Source organism: Biomphalaria glabrata, chromosome 12 (assembly GCF_947242115.1).
Source record: "Biomphalaria glabrata chromosome 12, xgBioGlab47.1, whole genome shotgun sequence".
Lineage (NCBI taxonomy): Eukaryota > Metazoa > Mollusca > Gastropoda > Planorbidae > Biomphalaria > Biomphalaria glabrata.
Window position 1 is genome coordinate 18,425,988 of NC_074722.1, and position 23,876 is coordinate 18,449,863.

Consider the following 23,876-nt stretch of genomic DNA (forward strand, 5'->3'; position numbering starts at 1 on the left):
GTGCTGCATGATAAGATATATGATATAACACAATACGGTGCTGCATGATAAGATATATGATATAACACAATAAGGTGCTGCATGATAAGATATATGATATAACACAATACGGTGCTGCAGGATAAGATATATGATATAACACAATAAGGTGCTGCATGATAAGATATATGATATAACACAATACTGTGCTGCATGATAAGATATATGATATAACACAATACGGTGCTGCATGATAAGATATATGATATAACACAATAAGGTGCTGCATGATAAGATATATGATATAACACAATAAGGTGCTGCAGGATAAGATATAACACAATAAGGTGCTTCATGATAAGATATATGATATAACACAATAAGGTGCTGCAGGATAAGATATAACACAATAAGGTGCTGCATGATAAGATATAACACAATAAGGTGCTGCATGATAAGCTATATAATATAACACAATAAGGTGCTGCTTGATAAGATATATAATATAACACAATAAGGTGCTTCATGATAAGATATATGATATAACACAATAAGGTGCTGCAGGATAAGATATAACACAATAAGGTGCTGCATGATAAGATATAACACAATAAGGTGCTGCTTGATAAGATATATGATATAACACAATAAGGTGCTTCATGATAAGATATATGATATAACACAATAAGGTGCTGCAGGATAAGATATAACACAATAAGGTGCTGCATGATAAGATATAACACAATAAGGTGCTGCATGATAAGATATATGATATAACACAATAAGGTGCTGCATGATAAGATATAACACAATAAGGTGCTGCATGATAAGATATATGATATAACACAATACGGTGCTGCATGATAAGATATAACACAATAAGGTGCTGCATGATAAGATATAACACAATAAGGTGCTGCATGACAAGATATAACACAATAAGGTGCTGCATGATAAGATATAACACAATAATGTGCTGCATGATAAGATATAACACAATAAGGTGCTGCAGGATAAGATATAACACAATAAAGTGCTGCATGATATGATAAATCACTATAAGGTGCTGCATGATAAGATATAACAATAAGGTGCTGCATGATAAGATAAATCACTATAAGGTGCTGCATGATAAGATATAACACAGTAAGGTGCTGCATGATGAGATAAATCACTATAAGGTGCTGCATGATAAGATATAACACAATAAGGTGCTGAATGATAAGATATAACACAATAAGGTGCTGCATGATAAGATATATGATATAACACAATAAGGTGCTGCTTGATAAGATATAACACAGTAAAGTGCTATATGATAAGATATATATATAGTTCGTCCATCGTGGTTCGATGATGACCACTTTGTCATTCAGGGGGCTGAGGGCTTTGCACTGGGGTTTTATGCCTCCTCATGTGGTTGGTGAGACCTATGTGAGCCTGGAATGTTCGGCCGCACACTGGGCAGGTTATTCCAGCTGGAGCTAGTGTCGTTTGTCTTGCTTTTCTTTTCTGGCGTTTTTCTTCTGCCAGCGTTGTTCTTTTTTCCTCAGCAACCTGTGCGCCAGTTTTCACAGCGCGACGCCATGATGCTCTGTCATGTGCCTCTGTCTCCCAGGTGCCTGGGTCTATGCTGAACGCCTTCAGAGAAGCTTTGAGGGTGTCCCTGAAGCGCTTTCTTTGACCACCTTGCGAGCGCTTTCCTTTGCTTAGTTGGCCATACAAGAGTCGTTTAGGGATGCTATGGTCTTCCATTCTGTAGACGTGACCTGCCCATCGCAGCTGGGACTGCATCAGGATTGTGTGGATGCTTTGCAGACACGCTCTTCGAAGGACTTCTGTATCTGGTATTTTGTCTTGCCTTTTGACATTTAGTATTTTTCTCAGACATGTCATGTGGAAGTGGTTCAGTTTCTTTGCATGTTTACTGTACACTGTCCATGTTTCTGAGGCAATGTAGGGAGGATGACAGCTCTATAGACCCCTAGCTTTGTGTTTGTGTCGATTTCACTATCGATTTTCCCATTTCTGGAGAGTGTGCTGCCAAGATATGTGAATTTGTCCACTGCGTTTATATCCTGTCCATTTATAGTGATGCTTGGATCCGAGTAGGCTTTCCCAGGAGCTGGTAGATATAAGACTTCAGTCTTGTTCGTATGGATGGTAAGGCCAAAGTCTGAGCATGTTCTGGAGAAGTCACTGACGATGCTCTGCAGATCGTTTTCAGAGCAGGCATTTAGGGCACAGTCGTCAACAAATAGCAAGTCTCTGATTACAGCTGCATTTGTTTTTGATTTTGCTTTAAGCCGCCTCGGGTTGAATAGGCCACCATCAAATCTGTATGATATATTTATCCCGTTGTTTTCTCTATTTGTGAATGCATCTGTCAGCATAGCGGAGAACATGATACTGGACAGTGTAGGTGCTAGGACACAGCCTTGTTTTACCCCGTTTGATAATTTGAAGGGCTCTGATGGTTCTCCACTTTCTTGGACACGAGCCTTCATGCCATCATGAAATAGTCTCACCATAATTATGAATTTTTGTGGACAGCTATACTTCGACATGATCTTCCAGAGTCCTTCTCTGCTAACAGTGTCGAATGCCTTTGTTAAGTCGACATATATTGAGAACAGGTCAGCATTTTGTTCTTGGCATTTTTCCTGGAGCTGCCTTGCTGCAAAGATCATGTCAATGGTTCCACGCTCTTTTCTCAAGCCGCACTGGCTTTCTGGTAGTAGACCATATTCTATGTGTTGCATGAGCCGATTTAGTAGGATGCGTGCAAGGATTTTCCCAGCAATAGAGAGAAGAGATATTCCTCTGTGGTTGTCGCAGATCTGGCGGTTTCCTTTTCGCTTGTATAAATGAACAATTGTGGCATTTTTAAAGTCTTGTGGTATTGACTCTTTTTCCCACATAATTAAGAAGAGCTTATGAAGTCTTTCAATCAGGGCTAATCCACCTTTTTTGTAGACCTCTGCGGGAATGGAATCAGCTCATGGGGCTTTTCCGCTTGCGAGCTGTTGAATGGCAAGATCGGGTTCCTTTAGTGTAGGGGGGTCATCCATTTTTTCATTTATTGGTACTTGCTGTAGCCTGTCTATGGCCGCTTCATTTATGATGGAAGGTGTATTGAGAACCTTTTCGAAGTGCTCTGCCCAGCGTTTTAGGATTTCTTCCTTATCTGTCAATAGGATTGTCCTATCAGCATTTAATAGAGGGGATGAGCCTGACTTTGTGGGTCCATAGATTTCGTTTATGGCATGGTAGAAGTTCTTCATATCGTGTTTGTCAGCGAATTCCTGTATTGTTTCCACTTTTTTGCTAAGCCCGGTATCTTGCATTTGGCGTAGCTGTTTTTGCACATTTTTGCGGATGTTAGTGAATGCATCTTTAGTGGACTGGGAGTTTGGGTTGTTCAAATACAATTTGTGGAGCTTGTGCTTTTCGTCTAATAGTTTTCTGATCTCAGTACTGTTTTCATCAAACCAGTCCTGATGCTTTCTCTCCATAGGACCGAGTATGTTTAATGCTGTGCTATAGATAGCTTCTTTGAAGCATTCCCAGCTTTTATCTACATTTGATTCAGTTAGAAGGGTGGACTTGAGGCAGTTCTCTATCGCATCTGCAAGCGACTTTTCAGTTTTGTCATCTGCTAAGCTTGTCGTGTTTAGCCTTTTTAGGGGTTTAGATTTTTACGGACGTCTCTTTGGTTGAATACGAATGTTTAGTTTTGTGATGATGAGGTGGTGGTCTGTTCCACATTCTTCACCACAGCAAGATTTGGTGACACGAATGTCCTGAGGGTCAGATTGTCTGGTGATGACGTAATCTATGAGGTGCCAGTGTCTTGAGCGGGGATGCATCCAGGAAGTTCGCTTTCTCATTGGAAGACTGAATATTGTGTTCGATATGAGCAGCTTGTGTTCAGCACAGGTCTGGAGTAGTAATAATCCGTTGCTGTTGCATTGACCTATCCCAAATTTGCCTAAGACTCCTTTCCAGATGTGATGGTCAGAGCCGACTCTTGCGTTGAAGTCACCGAGAATGAGTAGCTTTTCTGTTTTTGGAATATAAGGTGGAGTTTAGTTCTTCGTAGAACTTTGCTATGACATCATCTGGGTTGGTCATGGTGGGTGCGTAACAGCTAACAATGGAAATATGTTTCTTTCCGTTTTGTAAAGGCAGCTTTAGGGTCATGAGCCTATCACTAATTCCTTTGGGAGGCCCGACTAGTTTAGATACTATTGATGTTTTTATGGCAAAGCCGACTCCAGATTTACGTTGTACTTCAGTGCTTCTACCGCTCCAGAAGAAAGTATATCCAGCTTCTCTTTCACAGAGTTCACCTTCATCTGCAAGCCGAGTCTCGCTTAGTGCTGCTATGTCTATGTTGTATCTGTGGAGCTCCCTGGCTACTAGTGCAGTTCGTCTTTGTGGTCTATCAGATGTGTCGTTGTCAAGTAGTGTGCGCACATTCCATGCGCCTATGGTAAAATGTAATGGAAAGAGGAACTATCCTCGTCTTTTTCTTTGAATTTCGACCGCTTGAGTAGGGTTTCCGCCAACTGCGGTAGGCTGGCTAGGGTAGTTTTGAGCAGGCAATTTTTGGGGCACCTTTTCAAACCCTGTCCTCATGCTAAATAGGGCTGCTCAGCCACTCAGGGGGCTGCCGGACTCCAGTGCTGCTCTGTGTCAGTGGTGAACGACCATATGGCCAAAGCCGCCTGTGTGCAGGGTTGCAGCTACGGCTTCCAGTGTGCCCACACCTACCGCTTCACTGCTTGCCTACCGCCACAGGACTTTGGTTTGGTTGTGTTTGGGGGGGATGACAAGTGACTTGCGCTGGAATTTGGATTAAAGTGAGGAGGATTCGCGCAACACGTCACCCTCACTCTCTCGCCCTAAAGCCCGTCCTTTTCCGGAAGCGAGATTTGGTCAAGACGTCCGGGGACAAGTTTGGGTGCAGTGGATGACCAGAGACTTTCTGTGTGTCTTGTCCTGCTCTTGAGTACTCCACAGCACTGTGCTAGTACTTGCCTTTCTGTCCGATTAGTCTAGTTTTGTGATGTTAGACCAGACTTCACATGCTAGGTTTGACAGAACCTCAGTGTACTGAGTGCCATGGACACGTCAGATACCCTCTACCTGGTTTAGCCGGCCAGTCAAAACAATAGGGTGCTGCATGAAATGATAAAACACAATAAGGTGCTGCATATTAAAATGAACCACAGTAATGTACTGCGTGATAAGATATAACACAATAAGGTATGTGATACGGGATAGTATTATATTGATAAATGGTTGATAAATGAAAAAGAAAAATGCGAGCTGTAACAACAATGAAGAAAGAATGGAGTCAGAAAGTTGTGTAACTTATTTGACAGCATAAAACTTTACTTCAACAGTTTCTGTAGCGTAGATAAGAGTAAAACCTTTAGTAAAATCATTACAATTAGAGACCTCTCAGGATAGAAGACTTAAAAGTAAAGTAGCAATTAAAAAATACACACAAAAAACATAATAAAATACATTCCTTGCTCCGTTTGCTAGGACAAATTTGTACTAATTACCGGCACTACTTCCTTAGTGCTATTATAGCATGGAATGGGCTGCCTGAGTCAGCTAGGAAAACCAGAATTTAAATAATTGATTAATATGCATGACTAGATTCAGTGGCGTAGCAAGGGATTTGGGGGTCCGGGAGGGGGTGGGCTTGGCCTCTTTAGGGACCCCCTGCATTTTGACTTTCGACACCATGAGATGAGATAATGTACTTAATAAATATATAAGCCAAAATTCAAAATGGTACAGTATCAAGTATCAATGCTGTCTAGTACTATTGACTCTACTCACATTAATGCCATGCTGCCAAGTCTTTCTTGCCTTATTCTGCTCCTTGAGTTTTTAGACAGTTCAGAAATGTTGCATTTGGATTTATGTCCAAGAGTCCTTTCTGCAGGCCAGACAGACGGCCACACCTTGTGTCTGTGTTATTATAGGTTTGACCTCTACAGAGATCAAACCCAGTCCAATGTCTTTAAGAGTTTTCAGAACAAATTCTTCATAATGTTGTGCATCTGGCTTCGCAGTTTCAAAGTAACCAAGTGGGGACCCCGGTGGGGGGGGGGGTTCAAATTAGGACACAGACAGTTGCTATAGCCTAGTACAATACTGTTTTCTGCTTAGGCAGCTGCTATTCAAACATAATAAGGGCCTGATATATGTAGAGATATTGCTCTAGTAACCTACTCACATGATGACTTATATAATGTCTCACATGATGTGATAAGTAAATTAGGTAAAAGAATTCTACTAACTAGCCTTCCATTACATAGTCAGCTGTATCACATTAGCCATATCTCAATTTAATAGCTCATTTCAATACCCCCATTGGTCAATTAAAATGTGTTGAGTACACAAGAAACATGAGAAATAAAGGAATATATTATTACAGCAGGTCCTGACCTAGAGCTACATCTATAAATAGAACTTGAACCAGGAACTTCACCAGAAATTAACTGGAAGATAAAGATAAAGATTCAAAGAGCAATAACTCCTAGTTCTGTGTCCATGTACTCCGATAGTGTGAGAATGGACACACGTGTTCCTTACTAAGATTGACCAAGTTGTTGATTGTCATAGTTCTAGTCTTGTCATTTTTTGTTTCTTGACATCAGCCATTTTGACTCCAAATATGTCGAGTTTATTGGGCCTGGTCAGCTGTTTACTCCATTTGGTCATATTAGGTAGGCTCGTAACTAGTCATTTATTACTCATATCAATTTTAAAAGTATGTTTGTTCATTATAAAAACATTGATGTAGATCTATTTTGATGAAGGAAACTATCCTACAGGCTAATCCCTGACGTCCCGTGGATAGTGAAACATGACGACATGAAAATAAATCTAAAAATAATTTTAAAATTTGGCAGGCATAAGAGTTTATATTTAATTATGTCAGAGACATTGATGACATGACCCCGCTCTTTGTAATTCTAGCTGATGCTAGTTAAACTGACAAATACATTTTTATACACTGGAAAAAAAACTGTGCAATCTCACTGCTATTCAAAATGTATTCCCTCATGCGAGAATTGTATAAAGGTTTAGATCTATATCTTACATTAAAAAAATAGTGATCTTAAGAAACATTAATATTTAATATGCTAATTGAGAAGTATAAAAGAAAAGTGAAAATTTACAGATAATGAATACTACTGGAAATAATCAATGAAAACCTTGTCAAAGTTACACAATAAGGCAGTGATGCCCAAAATACGGCTCGCGGGCCAGATCCGGCCCGCGACGTGGTTATATCAGGCCCGCCGAAACGTTGACACAAAGTGGAGAAAATCCCACAAATTGGCTGAAACTATTTATATTGTTGAGTAGAAAAGAAGATAGGAATGAAGATAGAAAAGAAGATAGGAATGAAGATAGGAAAGAAGATAGGAATGAAGATAGGAATGAAGATAGAAAAGAAGATAGGAATGAAGATAGGAAAGAAGATAGAAAAGAAGATAGGAATGAAGATAGGAAAGAAGATAGGAATGAAGATAGGAAAGAAGATAGGAATGAAGATAGGAAAGAAGATAGGAATGAAGATAGGAATGAAGATAGGAAAGAAGATAGGAAAGAAGATAGGAAAGAAGATAGGAAAGAAGATAGGAATGAAGATAGGAAAGAAGATAGGAATGAAGATAGGAATGAAGATAGGAAAGAAGATAGGAATGAAGATAGGAATGAAGATAGGAAAGAAGATAGGAAAGAAGATAGGAAAGAAGATAGGAATGAAGATAGGAAAGAAGATAGGAAAAAAGATAGGAATGAAGATAGGAATGAAGATAGGAAAAAAGATAGCAATGAAGATAGGAATGAAGATAGGAATGAAGATAGGAAAGAAGATAGGAAAGAAGATAGGAAAGAAGATAGGAATGAAGATAGGAAAGAAGATAGGAAAGAAGATAGGAATGAAGATAGAAAAGAAGATAGGAATGAAGATAGGAAAGAAGATAGGAAAGAAGATAGGAAAGAAGATAGAAAAGAAGATAGGAATGAAGATAGAAAAGAAGATAGGAATGAAGATAGAAAAGAAGATAGGAATGAAGATAGGAAAGAAGATAGGAAAGAAGATAGGAAAGAAGATAGAAAAGAAGATAGGAATGAAGATAGAAAAGAAGATAGGAATGAAGATAGGAAAGAAGATAGGAATGAAGATAGAAAAGAAGATAGGAATGAAGATAGGAATGAAGATAGGAAAGAAGATAGGAAAGAAGATAGGAATGAAGATAGGAAAGAAGCTAGGAATGAAGATAGAAAAGAAGATAGGAATGAAGATAGGAATGAAAATAGGAAAGAAGATAGGAAAGAAGATAGGAATGAAGATAGGAAAGAAGATAGGAATGAAGATAGGAATGAAGATAGGAAAGAAGATAGGAAAGAAGATAGGAAAGAAGATAGGAATGAAGATAGGAATGAAGATAGGAAAGAAGATAGGAATGAAGATAGGAAAGAAGATAGGAATGAAGATAGGAATGAAGATAGGAATGAAGATAGGAAAGAAGATAGGAATGAAGATAGGAAAGAAGATAGGAAAGAAGATAGGAATGAAGATAGGAAAGAAGATAGGAATGAAGATAGGAATGAAGATAGGAAAGAAGATAGGAATGAAGATAGGAATGAAGATAGGAAAGAAGATAGAAAAGAAGATAGGAAAGAAGATAGGAATGAAGATAGGAAAGAAGATAGGAAAGAAGATAGGAATGAAGATAGGAATGAAGATAGGAATGAAGATAGGAAAGAAGATAGGAATGAAGATAGAAAAGAAGATAGGAAAGAAGATAGGAAAGAAGATAGGAATGAAGATAGAAAAGAAGATAGGAATGAAGATAGGAATGAAGATAAGAAAGAAGATAGGAATGAAGATAGGAAAGAAGATAGGAATGAAGATAGGAAAGAAGATAGGAAAGAAGATAGGAAAGAAGATAGGAATGAAGATAGAAAAGAAGATAGGAATGAAGATAGAAAAGAAGATAGGAATGAAGATAGGAAAGAAGATAGGAATGAAGATAGAAAGAAGATAGGAATGAAGATAGGAATGAAGATAGGAAAGAAGATAGGAAAGAAGATAGGAATGAAGATAGGAAAGAAGATAGGAATGAAGATAGGAAAGAAGATAGGAATGAAGATAGGAATGAAGATAGGAAAGAAGATAGGAAAGAAGATAGGAAAGAAGATAGGAATGAAGATAGGAATGAAGATAGGAAAGAAGATAGGAATGAAGATAGGAAAGAAGATAGGAATGAAGATAGGAATGAAGATAGGAATGAAGATAGGAAAGAAGATAGGAATGAAGATAGGAAAGAAGATAGGAAAGAAGATAGGAATGAAGATAGGAATGAAGATAGGAATGAAGATAGGAAAGAAGATAGGAATGAAGATAGAAAGAAGATAGGAAAGAAGATAGGAAAGAAGATAGGAATGAAGATAGAAAGAAGATAGGAATGAAGATAGGAATGAAGATAGGAAAGAAGATAGGAATGAAGATAGGAAAGAAGATAGGAATGAAGATAGGAAAGAAGATAGGAAAGAAGATAGGAAAGAAGATAGGAATGAAGATAGAAAAGAAGATAGGAATGAAGATAGGAAAGAAGATAGGAAAGAAGATAGGAAAGAAGATAGGAATGAAGATAGGAAAGAAGATAGGAATGAAGATAGAAAAGAAGATAGGAATGAAGATAGGAAAGAAGATAGGAAAGAAGATAGGAAAGAAGATAGAAAAGAAGATAGGAATGAAGATAGAAAAGAAGATAGGAATGAAGATAGGAAAGAAGATAGGAATGAAGATAGAAAGAAGATAGGAATGAAGATAGGAATGAAGATAGGAATGAAGATAGGAAAGAAGATAGGAAAGAAGATAGGAATGAAGATAGGAAAGAAGATAGGAATGAAGATAGAAAAGAAGATAGGAATGAAGATAGGAATGAAGATAGGAAAGAAGATAGGAAAGAAGATAGGAATGAAGATAGGAAAGAAGATAGGAATGAAGATAGGAATGAAGATAGGAAAGAAGATAGGAAAGAAGATAGGAAAGAAGATAGGAATGAAGATAGGAATGAAGATAGGAAAGAAGATAGGAATGAAGATAGGAAAGAAGATAGGAATGAAGATAGGAATGAAGATAGGAATGAAGATAGGAAAGAAGATAGGAATGAAGATAGGAAAGAAGATAGGAATGAAGATAGGAAAGAAGATAGGAATGAAGATAGGAATGAAGATAGGAAAGAAGATAGGAATGAAGATAGGAATGAAGATAGGAAAGAAGATAGAAAAGAAGATAGGAAAGAAGATAGGAATGAAGATAGGAATGAAGATAGGAAAGAAGATAGGAATGAAGATAGGAAAGAAGATAGGAAAGAAGATAGGAATGAAGATAGAAAAGAAGATAGGAATGAAGATAGGAAAGAAGATAGGAAAGAAGATAGGAAAGAAGATAGGAATGAAGATAGAAAAGAAGATAGGAATGAAGATAGGAATGAAGATAGGAAAGAAGATAGGAATGAAGATAGGAATGAAGATAGGAAAGAAGATAGGAATGATGATAGAAAAGAAGATAGGAAAGAAGATAGGAATGAAGATAGGAATGAAGATAGGAAAGAAGATAGGAATGAAGATAGGAAAGAAGATAGGAATGAAGATAGGAAAGAAGATAGGAATGAAGATAGGAAAGAAGATAGGAAAGAAGATAGGAAAGAAGATAGGAATGAAGATAGAAAAGAAGATAGGAATGAAGATAGGAATGAAGATAGGAAAGAAGATAGGAATGAAGATAGGAATGAAGATAGGAAAGAAGATAGGAATGATGATAGGAAAGAAGATAGGAATGAAGATAGGAAAGAAGATAGGAAAGAAGATAGGAATGAAGATAGAAAAGAAGATAGGAAAGAAGATAGGAATGAAGATAGGAATGAAGATAGGAAAGAAGATAGGAAAGAAGATAGGAATGAAGATAGGAATGAAGATAGGAAAGAAGATAGGAATGAAGATAGGAAAGAAGATAGGAATGAAGATAGGAAAGAAGATAGGAAAGAAGATAGGAATGAAGATAGGAAAGAAGATAGGAAAGAAGATAGGAATGAAGATAGGAATGAAGATAGGAAAGAAGATAGCAATGAAGATAGAAAAGAAGATAGGAAAGAAGATAGGAATGAAGATAGGAAAGAAGATAGGAAAGAAGATAGGAAAGAAGATAGGAATGAAGATAGGAAAGAAGATAGGAAAGAAGATAGGAAAGAAGATAGGAATGAAGATAGGAATGAAGATAGAAAAGAAGATAGGAAAGAAGATAGGAATGAAGATAGGAAAGAAGATAGGAAAGAAGATAGGAATGAAGATAGGAAAGAAGATAGCAATGAAGATAGGAAAGAAGATAGGAATAAAGATAGGAATGAAGATAGGAATGAAGATAGGAATGAATAGATGCGTCCTTTTTTCGTGAAATCTGATTGTGAATGTGAATTTATTGAATTCACCAGGAATATCGGCGATCAGAAGATCCTAGTACATAATTTCATTTTAGAATAATAGTCATAGAAGAAGTCTACAAGAATTTAATGAATAGTATGTCGCAAGGGGGAAAAAGATAACATATTTCTTTGACAAATAAGTACACATCCCACATTGAGACAATTTTGTCTGCCTTTATCAGAGTTTGTGGCGGGAATAAGTCTCTCCATCTTCTGAAAATTTCCATCTACGAGCTAGTGATTCTTAAAACCTTTATGTATGGCTCTGAGACGTGACTGTTATATAGAAACTATGTAAAGCTTTTCAAACGTTTCCAGTGAAGATCCTTACACATTATTTTGGGCTTAAGATGGCAGGACCACATTACGTATAACAAAAGATATTCCGATAAATGCCGGAATGGACAGCTTAGAGACAATGCAATAATAATAATTTAATAGTTCTTCTATGCCGCATGTGGGGCAATTTATTTTAAAGGCATTTTTTTGGCGAGCTTAAACTTGATGTTGATAGGATCTTCAGAAATGTTTTAAAGTAATTCGTTAGTCGTCACAGGCACAGTGGAGATGTCTGGCTGCAAATGTCTTAAAATAGACAGCTGAACATTTACAAAGTCCTCAGGATGATTGCAAAGATGTTCTGTAGACGATACTTTGTCATTGTTAGGTCTGATTAATATGTAGATTTTTTTTAACGCTATTAGAATTTAGTACTGTACCTTCAATGATAGACATAATTGCGGTTTGTTCTAGATTGTTATTCAACAGTAGACATGGTCCTCGGCCTTGTCAGTTTGCTAACTTGAGAACCTCCTAGGGAGAGTATTTGTAGTAAGGAGGCGTACTTCTTTCAATCAGTTCAAGTGCCAGACCAAATACTGATGGATTAGTTTAGGTTAGAGCGAGCTTGAAAGGCTGATTCAGACAATGTTGGATATGCTGGTATTATGTTATTATTATTATTATTTTTATTATTGAAGCTTGAACAAGTGAAAGCTTTTATATTAGCTACTGTCTTAGACGATACTTTAAAGTCCAATGCAAACAAAAGAAATATTACATCGAAAAAAAAAGGGACAACTAAGCTTAAGGAAACTGTTTCACTTTATGAAGTTTTTTTTAAAGTCTTGTCAACATTTTACCACATGCTCACATCTTCAGTATTTTAAGTTTCAACATCTCTGCTGACGATGATCTGAATCGGTTGAGGACACTTGTCTTAGAAACATTTTCACTTGACAGAATTCTTCCCCTTTAGAAATAAAATAGAAAAAAAAGTCTTATTTGAGGCACAAAAACAAATTTATATGAGAGAAATATGATCTCAGAAACTTGAATCTGTGTGTTTTTATATTTCGTTTCATTGATTAAAAAAAACACTAACAAAATAAAACAAAACAAAAAAAAAATTTCTCGTTCATATAAAGTGTAGATAATTGTTGCCAATGATTCAATTGATTGATTTCGTTAGATTTTTTTTTTATATTTTTGTCAGCTATTTAAAGCAACATCACGTGATCTCAGGAAACAAAAAAACAGTGAATTTTAATACTTCATTTTTTATGATTTCACTAGTTTCACAAGCTTTATAACGTTATTTCACTGAATTTCCTAAACTTAATCTTGGATCTTACTGAGATTGTGTGGTCTCACTCCACTTCACTAGTTCATTATGTGATTTTACTGAAGTGTATGACATTATATGTGATCTAACTTCACTTAATCTGAGTCTCATTAGCTTAATATATAGTTTTACTAAACTTCACTAACTTAACATATGATTATACCGAATTTCACGTATATGTTATCCCAGTGACTTTCTACAGCTTAATGTGAGAACTTTGGGAATTTTGCTAGTTTAATCTGTGGTCTCACTGAACCTTAGAAGCTCATTCTATGGTCTCACTGAACCTAGCTAGCGTAATATTTGGCCTTACTTAATTTTAGTTGCTCAGACTTTGGCCTCATTCATCATTACTTATTTAATCATTTTCTAAATCTGGGATACGACAGAATTTCAATGACATCAAGCTTTGGTTTTACTGAACCTTTTAATGCCAAGCTGTAGTTTAATAACTTAACAAAACTACATCTTTGATTTCCCTGAGCCCTACTACCTCAGTTTGTGATGGCACTATATGTTCGACTACCACTCTTTTGAATGACCTTCACAAGCTCAAAATCTCTGGTTTTGAATGAAATTTTCTGAGACTTACATCTCAAGATTTATCGATAAATTGAATAAGTTCAATTCCTAACATGTTATGTGAAAACGTATAGTCCGTATCTTCATTTATTTTTGTAATTTTACTTTTCAATTCTTAATAAATAATACGGCGTCCAATTTCGTCAAAACAATAAACAAATAAAATAAATAAAAGGATCACTTATTTTTACAACTTTAATTGACCATTAAATAGTAGGTCCACCTTCATTTAAAGGTAAGACAACTTATGAAAAATAAAATTAGGATATTTTTAATTTACTATATTATTTATTTGAACTAAAGAAGGAATCAATTTCTTTAAAAAAACAAATATATTCTTTGGTTCAAAATACAGGTCCATTAGTCTTGATATCATTTCTATATACCGTGACCAATGTGGAAATTGTTTTCACAGCTCGATGTCAAGACACCAGTACGCTCCAGCCTTGTGTACCACAGGATGACAGTGGTATCATTGAGATTAGTTGCAAGGGCTACAAGAAATGTGACAACAACTTAGTGATAGAACATCTGTGTGACAGTAGCATGGTGTTTGATAGAGATAGCTTCCAGTGTGTGGAGTAAGTATTGATGTATGATGTTTGATAGAGATTGCTTCCAGTGTGTGGAGTAAGTATTGATGTATGATGTTTGATAGAGATTGCTTCCAGTGTGTGGAGTAAGTATTGACGTATGATGTTTGATAGAGATTGCTTCCAGTGTGTGGAGTAAGTATTGATGTATGATGTTTGATAGAGATTGCTTCCAGTGTGTGGAGTAAGTATTGATGTATGGTGTTTGATAGAGATTGCTTCCAGTGTGTGGAGTAAGTATTGATGTATGATGTTTGATAGAGATAGCTTCCAGTGTGTGGAGTAAGTATTGATGTATGATGTTTGATAGAGATTGCTTCCAGTGTGTGGAGCAAGTATTGATGTATGATGTTTGATAGAGATTGCTTCCAGTGTGTGGAGTAAGTATTGATGTATGATGTTTGATAGAGATTGCTTCCAGTGTGTGGAGTAAGTATTGATGTATGATGTTTGATAGAGATAGCTTCCAGTGTGTGGAGTAAGTATTGATGTATGATGTTTGATAGAGATTGCTTCCAGTGTGTGGAGTAAGTATTGATGTATGATGTTTGATAGAGATTGCTTCCAGTGTGTGGAGTAAGTATTGATGTATGATGTTTGATAGAGATTGCTTCCAGTGTGTGGAGTAAGTATTGATGTATGGTGTTTGATAGAGATTGCTTCCAGTGTGTGGAGTAAGTATTGATGTATGATGTTTGATAGAGATAGCTTCCAGTGTGTGGAGTAAGTATTGATGTATGATGTTTGATAGAGATTGCTTCCAGTGTGTGGAGTAAGTATTGATGTATGATGTTTGATAGAGATTGCTTCCAGTGTGTGGAGTAAGTATTGATGTATGATGTTTGATAGAGATTGCTTCCAGTGTGTGGAGTAAGTATTGATGTATGATGTTTGATAGAGATTGCTTCCAGTGTGTGGAGTAAGTATTGACGTATGATGTTTGATAGAGATTGCTTCCAGTGTGTGGAGTAAGTATTGACGTATGATGTTTGATAGAGATTGCTTCCAGTGTGTGGAGTAAGTATTGATGTATGATGTTTGATAGAGATTGCTTCCAGTGTGTGGAGTAAGTATTGATGTATGATGTTTGATAGAGATTGCTTCCAGTGTGTGGAGTAAGTATTGATGTATGATGTTTGATAGAGATTGCTTCCAGTGTGTGGAGTAAGTATTGATGTATGGTGTTTGATAGAGATTGCTTCCAGTGTGTGGAGTAAGTATTGATGTATGATGTTTGATAGAGATAGCTTCCAGTGTGTGGAGTAAGTATTGACGTATGATGTTTGATAGAGATAGCTTCCAGTGTGTGGAGTAAGTATTGACGTATGATGTTTGATAGAGATAGCTTCCAGTGTGTGGAGTAAGTATTGACGTATGATGTTTGATAGAGATAGCTTCCAGTGTGTGGAGTAAGTATTGACGTATGATGTTTGATAGAGATAGCTTCCAGTGTTTGGAGTAAGTATTGACGTATGATGTTTGATAGAGATAGCTTCCAGTGTGTGGAGTAAGTATTGATGTATGATGTTTGATAGAGATAGCTTCCAGTGTGTGGAGTAAGTATTGATGTATGATGTTTGATAGACATAGCTTCCAGTGTGTGGAGTAAGTAATATTGACGTATGATGTTTGATAGAGATAGTCAGCATAATGTTTAAATGTTCCAGTGTCTGGAGTAAGTATAGAAATAAATAGTATTAATATTGTTATTTTACATTAACATGTTCATCTACATTTTTATTTACTATATTTTGAAGGAAGAATTGGTTGATTGATTTAATGTTTGGCTGGTGATCAAAAGGCACGGGTTTGAGTCTTAGTGTATTTATATGTAGGTCTAGAAAGAGATCTCCAAGTTCATCCAATGATGGCTGCCTAGTCGTACGGTATGCTCGTCTCCATGGTCCTGGGTTCGTGCCCTGCCTGCCGGGCTATGATGTGGATTATCTTCAAGTCTGAAGGAAAATCCGAAACATATAAAATATTTTAAAAACATCCGGCCCTGGGTATGCAACCTAGCCATCGCTAGAGGTGATAGCTGTACTGGCCACGTGGCACCCTCGTTACCCCTTACACTGGAAAGGTTTGATTCAGCCATGTTGGCCGTATGACGAATCTCTAAAGTCATTCTCTGTGAGTATATTTTAATAGGAGAACGAAAAACTGGCTACCCCCTTTATGTAGATGTACTCATAAGGGATCCACAAACGATGAACATACATGTAGCCACGTAGGCCTAAATGTTTGAGAAGACATAGCTCTAGATATAGCTCTAGACATAGCTCTAGATATATCACTAGATATAGCTCTAGACATAGCTTTAGATATAGCTCTAGATATAGCTCTACATATAGCTCTAGACATAGCTCTAGATATAGCTCTAGATATAGCTCTAGACATAGCACTAGATATAGCTCTAGACATAGCTCTAGACATAGTTCTAGATATAGCTCTAGATATAGCTCTAGACATAGCTCTAAATATAGCTCTAAATATAGCTCTAGACATAGCTCTAGATATAGCTCTAGACATAGCTCTAGACATAGCTCTAAATATAGCTCTAGACATAGCTCTAGATATAGCTCTAGACATAGCTCTAGACATAGCTCTAGATATAGCTCTAGATATAGCTCTAGACATAGCTCTAGACATAGCTCTAGATATAGTTCTAGATTAATCTAGATATAGCTCTAGATATAGCTCTAGATATAGCTCTAGATATAGCTCTAGACATAGCTCTAGACATAGCTCTAGATATAGCTCTAGAAATAGCTCTAGACATAGCTCTAGATATAGTTCTAGATTAATCTAGATATAGCTCTAGATATAGCTCTAGATATAGCTCTAGATATAGCTCTAGATATAGCTCTAGATATAGCTCTAGATATAGCTCTAGACATTCTCTAGACATAGCTCTAGACATAGCTCTAGATATAGCTCTAGATATAGCTCTAGACATAGTTCTAGATATAGCTCTAGATATAGTTCTAGACATAGCTCTAGACATAGCTCTAGACATAGCTCTAGACATAGCTCTAGATATAGCTCTAGATATAGTTCTAGATATAGTTCTAGATATAGTTCTAGACATAGCTCTAGATATAGCTCTAGACATAGTTCTAGATATAGTTCTAGATATAGTTCTAGACATAGTTCTAGACATAGCTCTAGACATAGCTCTAGACATAGCTCTAGACATAGCTCTAGATATAGTTCTAGATATAGCTCTAGATATAGCTCTAGATATAGCTCTAGACATAGCTCTAGACATAGCTCTAGATATAGCTCTAGATATAGCTCTAGACATAGCTCTAGATATAGCTCTAGACATAGCTCTAGATCGCACTTTGTGGAGAGGAGTGGTAGATTGTAATCAACCAATGAAAAACATGGTACCACATTTTTAGCCTTTTAAAAAAAGTAAAATGTTTGGCTACTTCAAAACACAGTCAGGCAATACTTTCACAAGCGGGCGATATTGTCTCTCCTGAATAGGGCTTGTTAGAGCCGCAAAGGATAACGGACTAACTATAAGATGCTTCCAATGACATGCGTCTCAGAAATCCTGGCCTTCATGTATAGCTCGGATATTGTTTACGGCAGAACTGTTGTCACTGACAGGAGAGAGGGCAAAGAAGAGCAACTGGTGCCTAAAAAATTACCTTTGTGCAGGAAGGACTCGTTACCATTGGCTGGCTACACACCCTAGAAAAGACTATTCTAAACCCAAACCTCTACTGCCTTGTGGGTATACCCAAACACGGGAAAGACTTCGGGAGTCAAAACATAAAAAAAAAAATCAAGATCCGCGACCCTAAGAAAGCTTGTACCACACTGTGCCAGACTTTATCAGAACCTTGTGATTGTCAAAAGAGTTGAGCCGAAGGCTCTTCGAACTCTAGGCGTGTAAGCCTGCTTGAACAAACCGTTCTGTCTGGAAGAGGTCCAAATCAATGCCTATGTAAGACATTTCTATTTCCGATGAATCTAGCACTCTGGGCGCAATGACTAGCATACATGGCCGAAGGCCGAGCACACTGGGAACCGCCGCCATTTTCCTATGTTTTACCAAGCTAACCGTGCATAACTCCCCATTATTGTAATGGTCCCTTGAGGAACGGCGCATGGATTATCGATAGCTCTCTTTCAAATCCGCACTGTGCAATGGGAAAGCTCTCGCATTCCCTTAGATACTCCCACAGGAGTTTTGTTTTGCTATTCATTTAGCCTAATCACTTCCTCAAGTGATCGTTTCCACCCTAGTGCCACGTTGAGGCAGAACCTGCCACGCCCGCTGATCCTAAACTGTTTCTGCACGTGCTGTTTCTTTGGAGTGTGTGGGCGCCATCCTTCCGACCAAATACTCAGATTTCCATCTCATTTCTATTAGATGATCCATAATTGTTTCACGACTGTGCAGACCATATTCACAAGATCAAGCCCTAGTCGTTTTACCACTGAAGGCAGCCAAGAAACAGAGAGATAGTTGATTGTAAAGTCACGTGACTTCTGAATGGCAAGGTTTAGAAGAGAGCAACTTGAATGTTTGACACAATCTTTTCACCGTGATCCTCAAGGGAAGCATGTCTCCCAAAACTTAAACAACCGATACAGCTCAATGACTTTCAATTAATCAACAACCGATACAGCTCAATGACTTTCAATTAATCAACAACCGATACAGCTCAATGACTTTCAATTAATCAACAACCGATACAGCTCAATAACTTTCAATTAATCAACAACCGATACAGCTCAATGACTTTCAATTAATCAACAACCGATACAGCTCAATGACTTTCAATTAATCAACAACCGATACAGCTCAATAACTTTCAATTAATCAACAACCGATACAGCTCAATGACTTTCAATTAATCAACAACCGATACAGCTCAATAACTTTCAATTAATCAACAACCGATACAGCTCAATGACTTTCAATTAATCAACAACCGATACAGCTCAATAACTTTCAATTAATCAACAACCGATACAGCTCAATGACTTTAAATTAGTTTTAAGTTCAAATCCAGAGACCCATCAAGATTTTTTTTTTTATTTCCACAATTTTTGTTTGTGTGCTACTTGAAAACAAGTTTTGTCTCTCAGCCTCCATGTGTTCTTTTCTTTGTGTTTACAGCCGGATCTCAAGCGTCATCAGCTGTGCAGATAGAGGCCAGTGCAACGGCAAAGCTGATGGCATATACGCCGATGAGGTAACAGATCTACGTTAAAAAGAAATTTATGAAAATGTAAAGTCAAATTGAAATATTCCAATAAAATAGAAATTTTAAGGTATACTGTAATACACAAGATTTACAGTAAGACTCAAGAAAGTGGGCTAAACAGTAATGCCTAGGTAACAAAGTAGAAATAATATAAGTTATATATTTTTTGTTTTTAGTAGCCTACTATGCTACTTTCGCTAGCATATTAAATTCCTCACAAAATTAGAACTAACGTTTACAATCTAATTCTTTGTTTTAAGTTTAATTGAAAAAAAAAACAACAACATAAATCTAGAATTGTAAAGATGTAAAATGTAAAGCAATGTCAGTCAGGCTGTCACAGTTTATTTCTAGTTTGAATCCTACTTGTATCTCTCACAGTAAACATTTGGGTGCTGTCACCAAAGTTCCATTAAACTATTACATCTGACAGAAGTCAATCAACGTATACTTCTGTTGAACACACGAGTTGTGGAATTGAGTTGCCAATTTCAATCACAAACTTTGTTTCATACAAGTCCACTTTTTAAATTGTAGTGTTTAAAACTGCGCTGCTTCAAATGTTGGAGATATTCATACACAGAAGCTAATTCCTAAATAGCTTGCTTACTGACGTAACCGGTGTATCGAATACAGACGTATTAATAAGCAAAGTATTTCAATGAATCATTGGATTATTTTTTTTTCTGTACTTTTCAACACCGTAGAATCAAATTGTAAAACTCGTTTGTACCCGCACAAAAAATATTTCATTTATTTGGTTCACAAAGTGATCTGTCAATAGGATGTCCTTGACATTGTTTAATTGGTCTCTTTATTTCAAAATCTCTCCCACTATTTTAATTTTCTTACGCATTTCTTTAGAGCCCACTATATTGCCTCCACATTTCTTCATATCCAGTTCTAGTCCTGTTCTCTCTGACTGTATTTTATACAACGCAAACGGAATCAAAGTCAGTAAACAAAGAGCAGATCACTGTGGTTCACTCTTAGTGTGAACGTCCCCAGGAGAGAGGAAAACATTTCATACAATAGATTTGTATAGGAAACACATTTATTTAAAAAATATTTGTTTATAAGTTTGATGACAGCAAGACAAATGTTTCAAAGAGTCAAAATGATACGAGGCCTCCGTGACATGACGCTGACGTACATTACGCTTTATGTACAGCTTTTGACATGAAGCTGTTGAACGTCTGTCAACTAAAGTTCCCTATTCAGACCATGCGATCTTTAGAGCAGAGGATGTAAAACGAATTTGTTTATATGGCCTACTGGCTATGAGCATCTTATGTGGTCAACACAACGACCAACCGCATTTACTTTTCCCAGCTAATGTCAGGTACCCATTAGAGTTGGATGGACTCAGGATTGTTTTATATTGATATTAAATTTGACTCAAAATATTTGTGTGCAACACTATAATGTTTTATTTATTTCAGTTTAATTTTCGTTTCTTTTCTATTTCTATTTCAGGCAGATAAATGTGAAACTTACGTTCGTTGTTTAGGAGAGGCAATCATTGCCCATTCGTATTGCCCGACAAGTAAGTTCTCATACAAGTGTGAAGGAATGATTGAGTGAACTAGAGTAATAATAATAATAATAATGATTTGTATTATCCATAAGGAAATTTGGTGACTAAATAGATGATTGGGTTAATGAAGGATTCAGTGAAAGAAGGATAGAATGAATGGTTGTTGATTGAAATAGTTGCCTGATTTAATGAATTTACCAAAAGATAGGATGAATGAATGATTAAGTTAAAGGGTTTATTGAGTTATTCAATGATTCAGAGAATGATTGAGTAAATGAATGATCGAGTGAATAGTTTTGAGATTCAATAAATGAATGATTAATTGAATTATCGAATGAATGATTGAATGATATAATAAAAATGTGGTTTGGATTGGAATCAAAACTCATTAAGTTTTTCCACATTTCAAATTTTTCTCCAAATCCTATCCAACAAGTGCTGTTGAGCATTTTCTCTGGAACTAATACCAAGGGCCGTCATAGGGTTACAGCTTTTTGTTTCTCTACAGCTTTAATAAACTAAGTACTGTCTCATGGTATTAGCATCTAAGTGCTGTCTCATGGTATTAGCATCTAAGTGATGTCTCGTGGTATTAGCATCTAAGTGCTGTCTCGTGGTATTAGCATCTAAGTGATGTCTCGTGGTATTTGCATCTAAGTGATGTCCCGTGGTATTAGCATCTAAGTGCTGTCTCGTGGTATTAGCATCTAAGTGATGTCTCGTTGTATTAGCATCTAAGTGATGTCTCGTGGTATTTGCATCTAAGTGATGTCCCGTGGTATTAGCATCTAAGTGCTGTCTCATGGTATTAGCATCTAAGTGATGTCTCGTGGTATTAGCATCTAAGTGCTGTCTCGTGGTATTAGCATCTAAGTGATGTCTCGTGGTATTTGCATCTAAGTGATGTCCCGTGGTATTAGCATCTAAGTGCTGTCTCGTGGTATTAGCATCTAAGTGATGTCTCGTTGTATTAGCATCTAAGTGATGTCTCGTGGTATTAGCATCTAAGTGCTGTCTCGTGGTATTAGCATCTAAGTTATGTCCCGTGGTATTAGCATCTAAGTGCTGTCTCGTGGTATTAGCATCTAAGTGATGTCTCGTGGTATTAGCATCTAAGTGCTGTCTCGTGGTATTAGCATCTAAGTGCTGTCTCATGGTATTAGCATCTAAGTGCTGTCTCGTGGTATTAGCATCTAAGTGCTGTCTCATGGTATTAGCATCTAAGTGCTGTCTCATGGTATTAGCATCTAAGTGCTGTCTCGTGGTATTAGCATCTAAGTGCTGTCTCGTGGTATTAGCATCTAAGTGATGTCTCATGGTATTAGCATCTAAGTGATGTCCCGTGGCATTAGCATCTAAGTGATGTCTCATGGTATAAGCATCAAAGTACTGTCTCATGGTATAAGCATCAAAGCGCTGTCTCTAAGTGTTAATGAATCGAAAATGTATCTGTCAGTAAGAAGATGTTTGGAAATATTTTGTCAGTTCTTTTTTTTTTTAATTTATTCTTACTATAGCGATAAGCTTGTTACCAACATTGCAACCGTGTAACCCACCGTGAATGATATTTGCTCCTTTGTCATCTTGTTTTGTTTCTCTGTTATCTTATCCTTGTTCTTTTGTTTCTCTGTTATCTTATCCTTGTTCTTTTGTTTCTCTGTTATCCTATCCTTGTTCATTTGTTTCTCTGTTATCTTATCCTTGTTCTTTTGTTTCTCTGTTATCCTATCCTTGTTCATTTGTTTCTCTGTTATCTTATCCTTGTTCTTTTGTTTCTCTGTTATCCTATCCTTGTTCTTTTGTTTCTCTGTTATCCTATCCTTGTTCTTTTGTTTCTCTGTTATCTTATCCTTGTTCTTTTGTTTCTCTGTTATCCTATCCTTGTTCTTTTGTTTCTCTGTTATCCTATCCTTGTCATCGCATTTCCAACCGGATATAATGTAATAACATCACAGATAGAGTTCGGTGTGTTGTTATAGGCCTACATAGTATGTTGTAGCCTGCAAAATAATGCTGGAACGAAAAGAGACTAGACAATGTCCATGTCAATACTTTATTCTCTGTCCACAGAGACAGTCTTCTCCAACGCCATTCAGACATGTGCCTTTAAAGACTCAGTCCCGCCTCCATGTGGTACAAAAACTACAAATGGCACTAACACTGTTGTTGGTTGAGCTCAGATCACGTGTGTACACAACTATTGGACTAGCAATTGAATGAAGGAATAAACTGCTTTTATTTTCTAGGTGACCTTGTTTTGTTCAATGTAATCATTCATGTCATAAGTATAGTCTCGTCACGTTTCTTTGTATCTAGACCTCTGATTGAACTCGAATGATTACAAGACCTCTAGAGAACTCGTACCTTCCAGAAAACATGGATCTCTAAAACGGCTCCAACGATTTTCCATAGAAATGTGACAGTTGATATATCGTTGGGACAAGAATAACTAGCTCGTTTGTCACACTGGTGAAATTCAAGTTTGACTGTTATAATTTTTTCAAAGTATGAAAAGAAATACATTTAAATTTTGTTAGAGACAAAAAATATTTCTCTTAAACGGATTAAATGTCTTCGGGTATTTCTGCATTCATTCAAGAGTTTAATAAATTATTGTTCAGGAGCATTTTGTGCCTCGTCTTCTAATGGGGCGGGGAAAAATGTTCTACTTTTAAAAAATCTAACATTCATTTGTTATAAAGAGAAAAAAAAAGCTCTATAAGTTGTATAAAGGAGGTATTGTTGTTTTTTCAAGTATTTTTTAAAAGTTTTTCTTGTTGTTTCCTATGTTTTGTCGAA

The 23,876-nt window shown here is 36.7% G+C and overlaps 1 protein-coding gene across 1 annotated transcript; it reads left to right on the forward strand.

The window, feature by feature from the left end:
- The first annotated feature begins 6,551 nt into the window (after window positions 1–6,551).
- On the forward strand, window positions 6,552–23,322 carry LOC106062495 (uncharacterized). The gene is made up of 5 exons (XM_056007026.1): window positions 6,552–6,731; window positions 14,132–14,297; window positions 19,453–19,528; window positions 21,017–21,086; window positions 23,148–23,322. The coding sequence occupies exons 1-5, from the start codon at window positions 6,680–6,682 to the stop codon at window positions 23,249–23,251; spliced, it is 468 nt and encodes a 155-aa protein (XP_055863001.1). The 5' UTR covers window positions 6,552–6,679; the 3' UTR covers window positions 23,252–23,322.
- The last annotated feature ends 554 nt before the right edge of the window (window positions 23,323–23,876 follow it).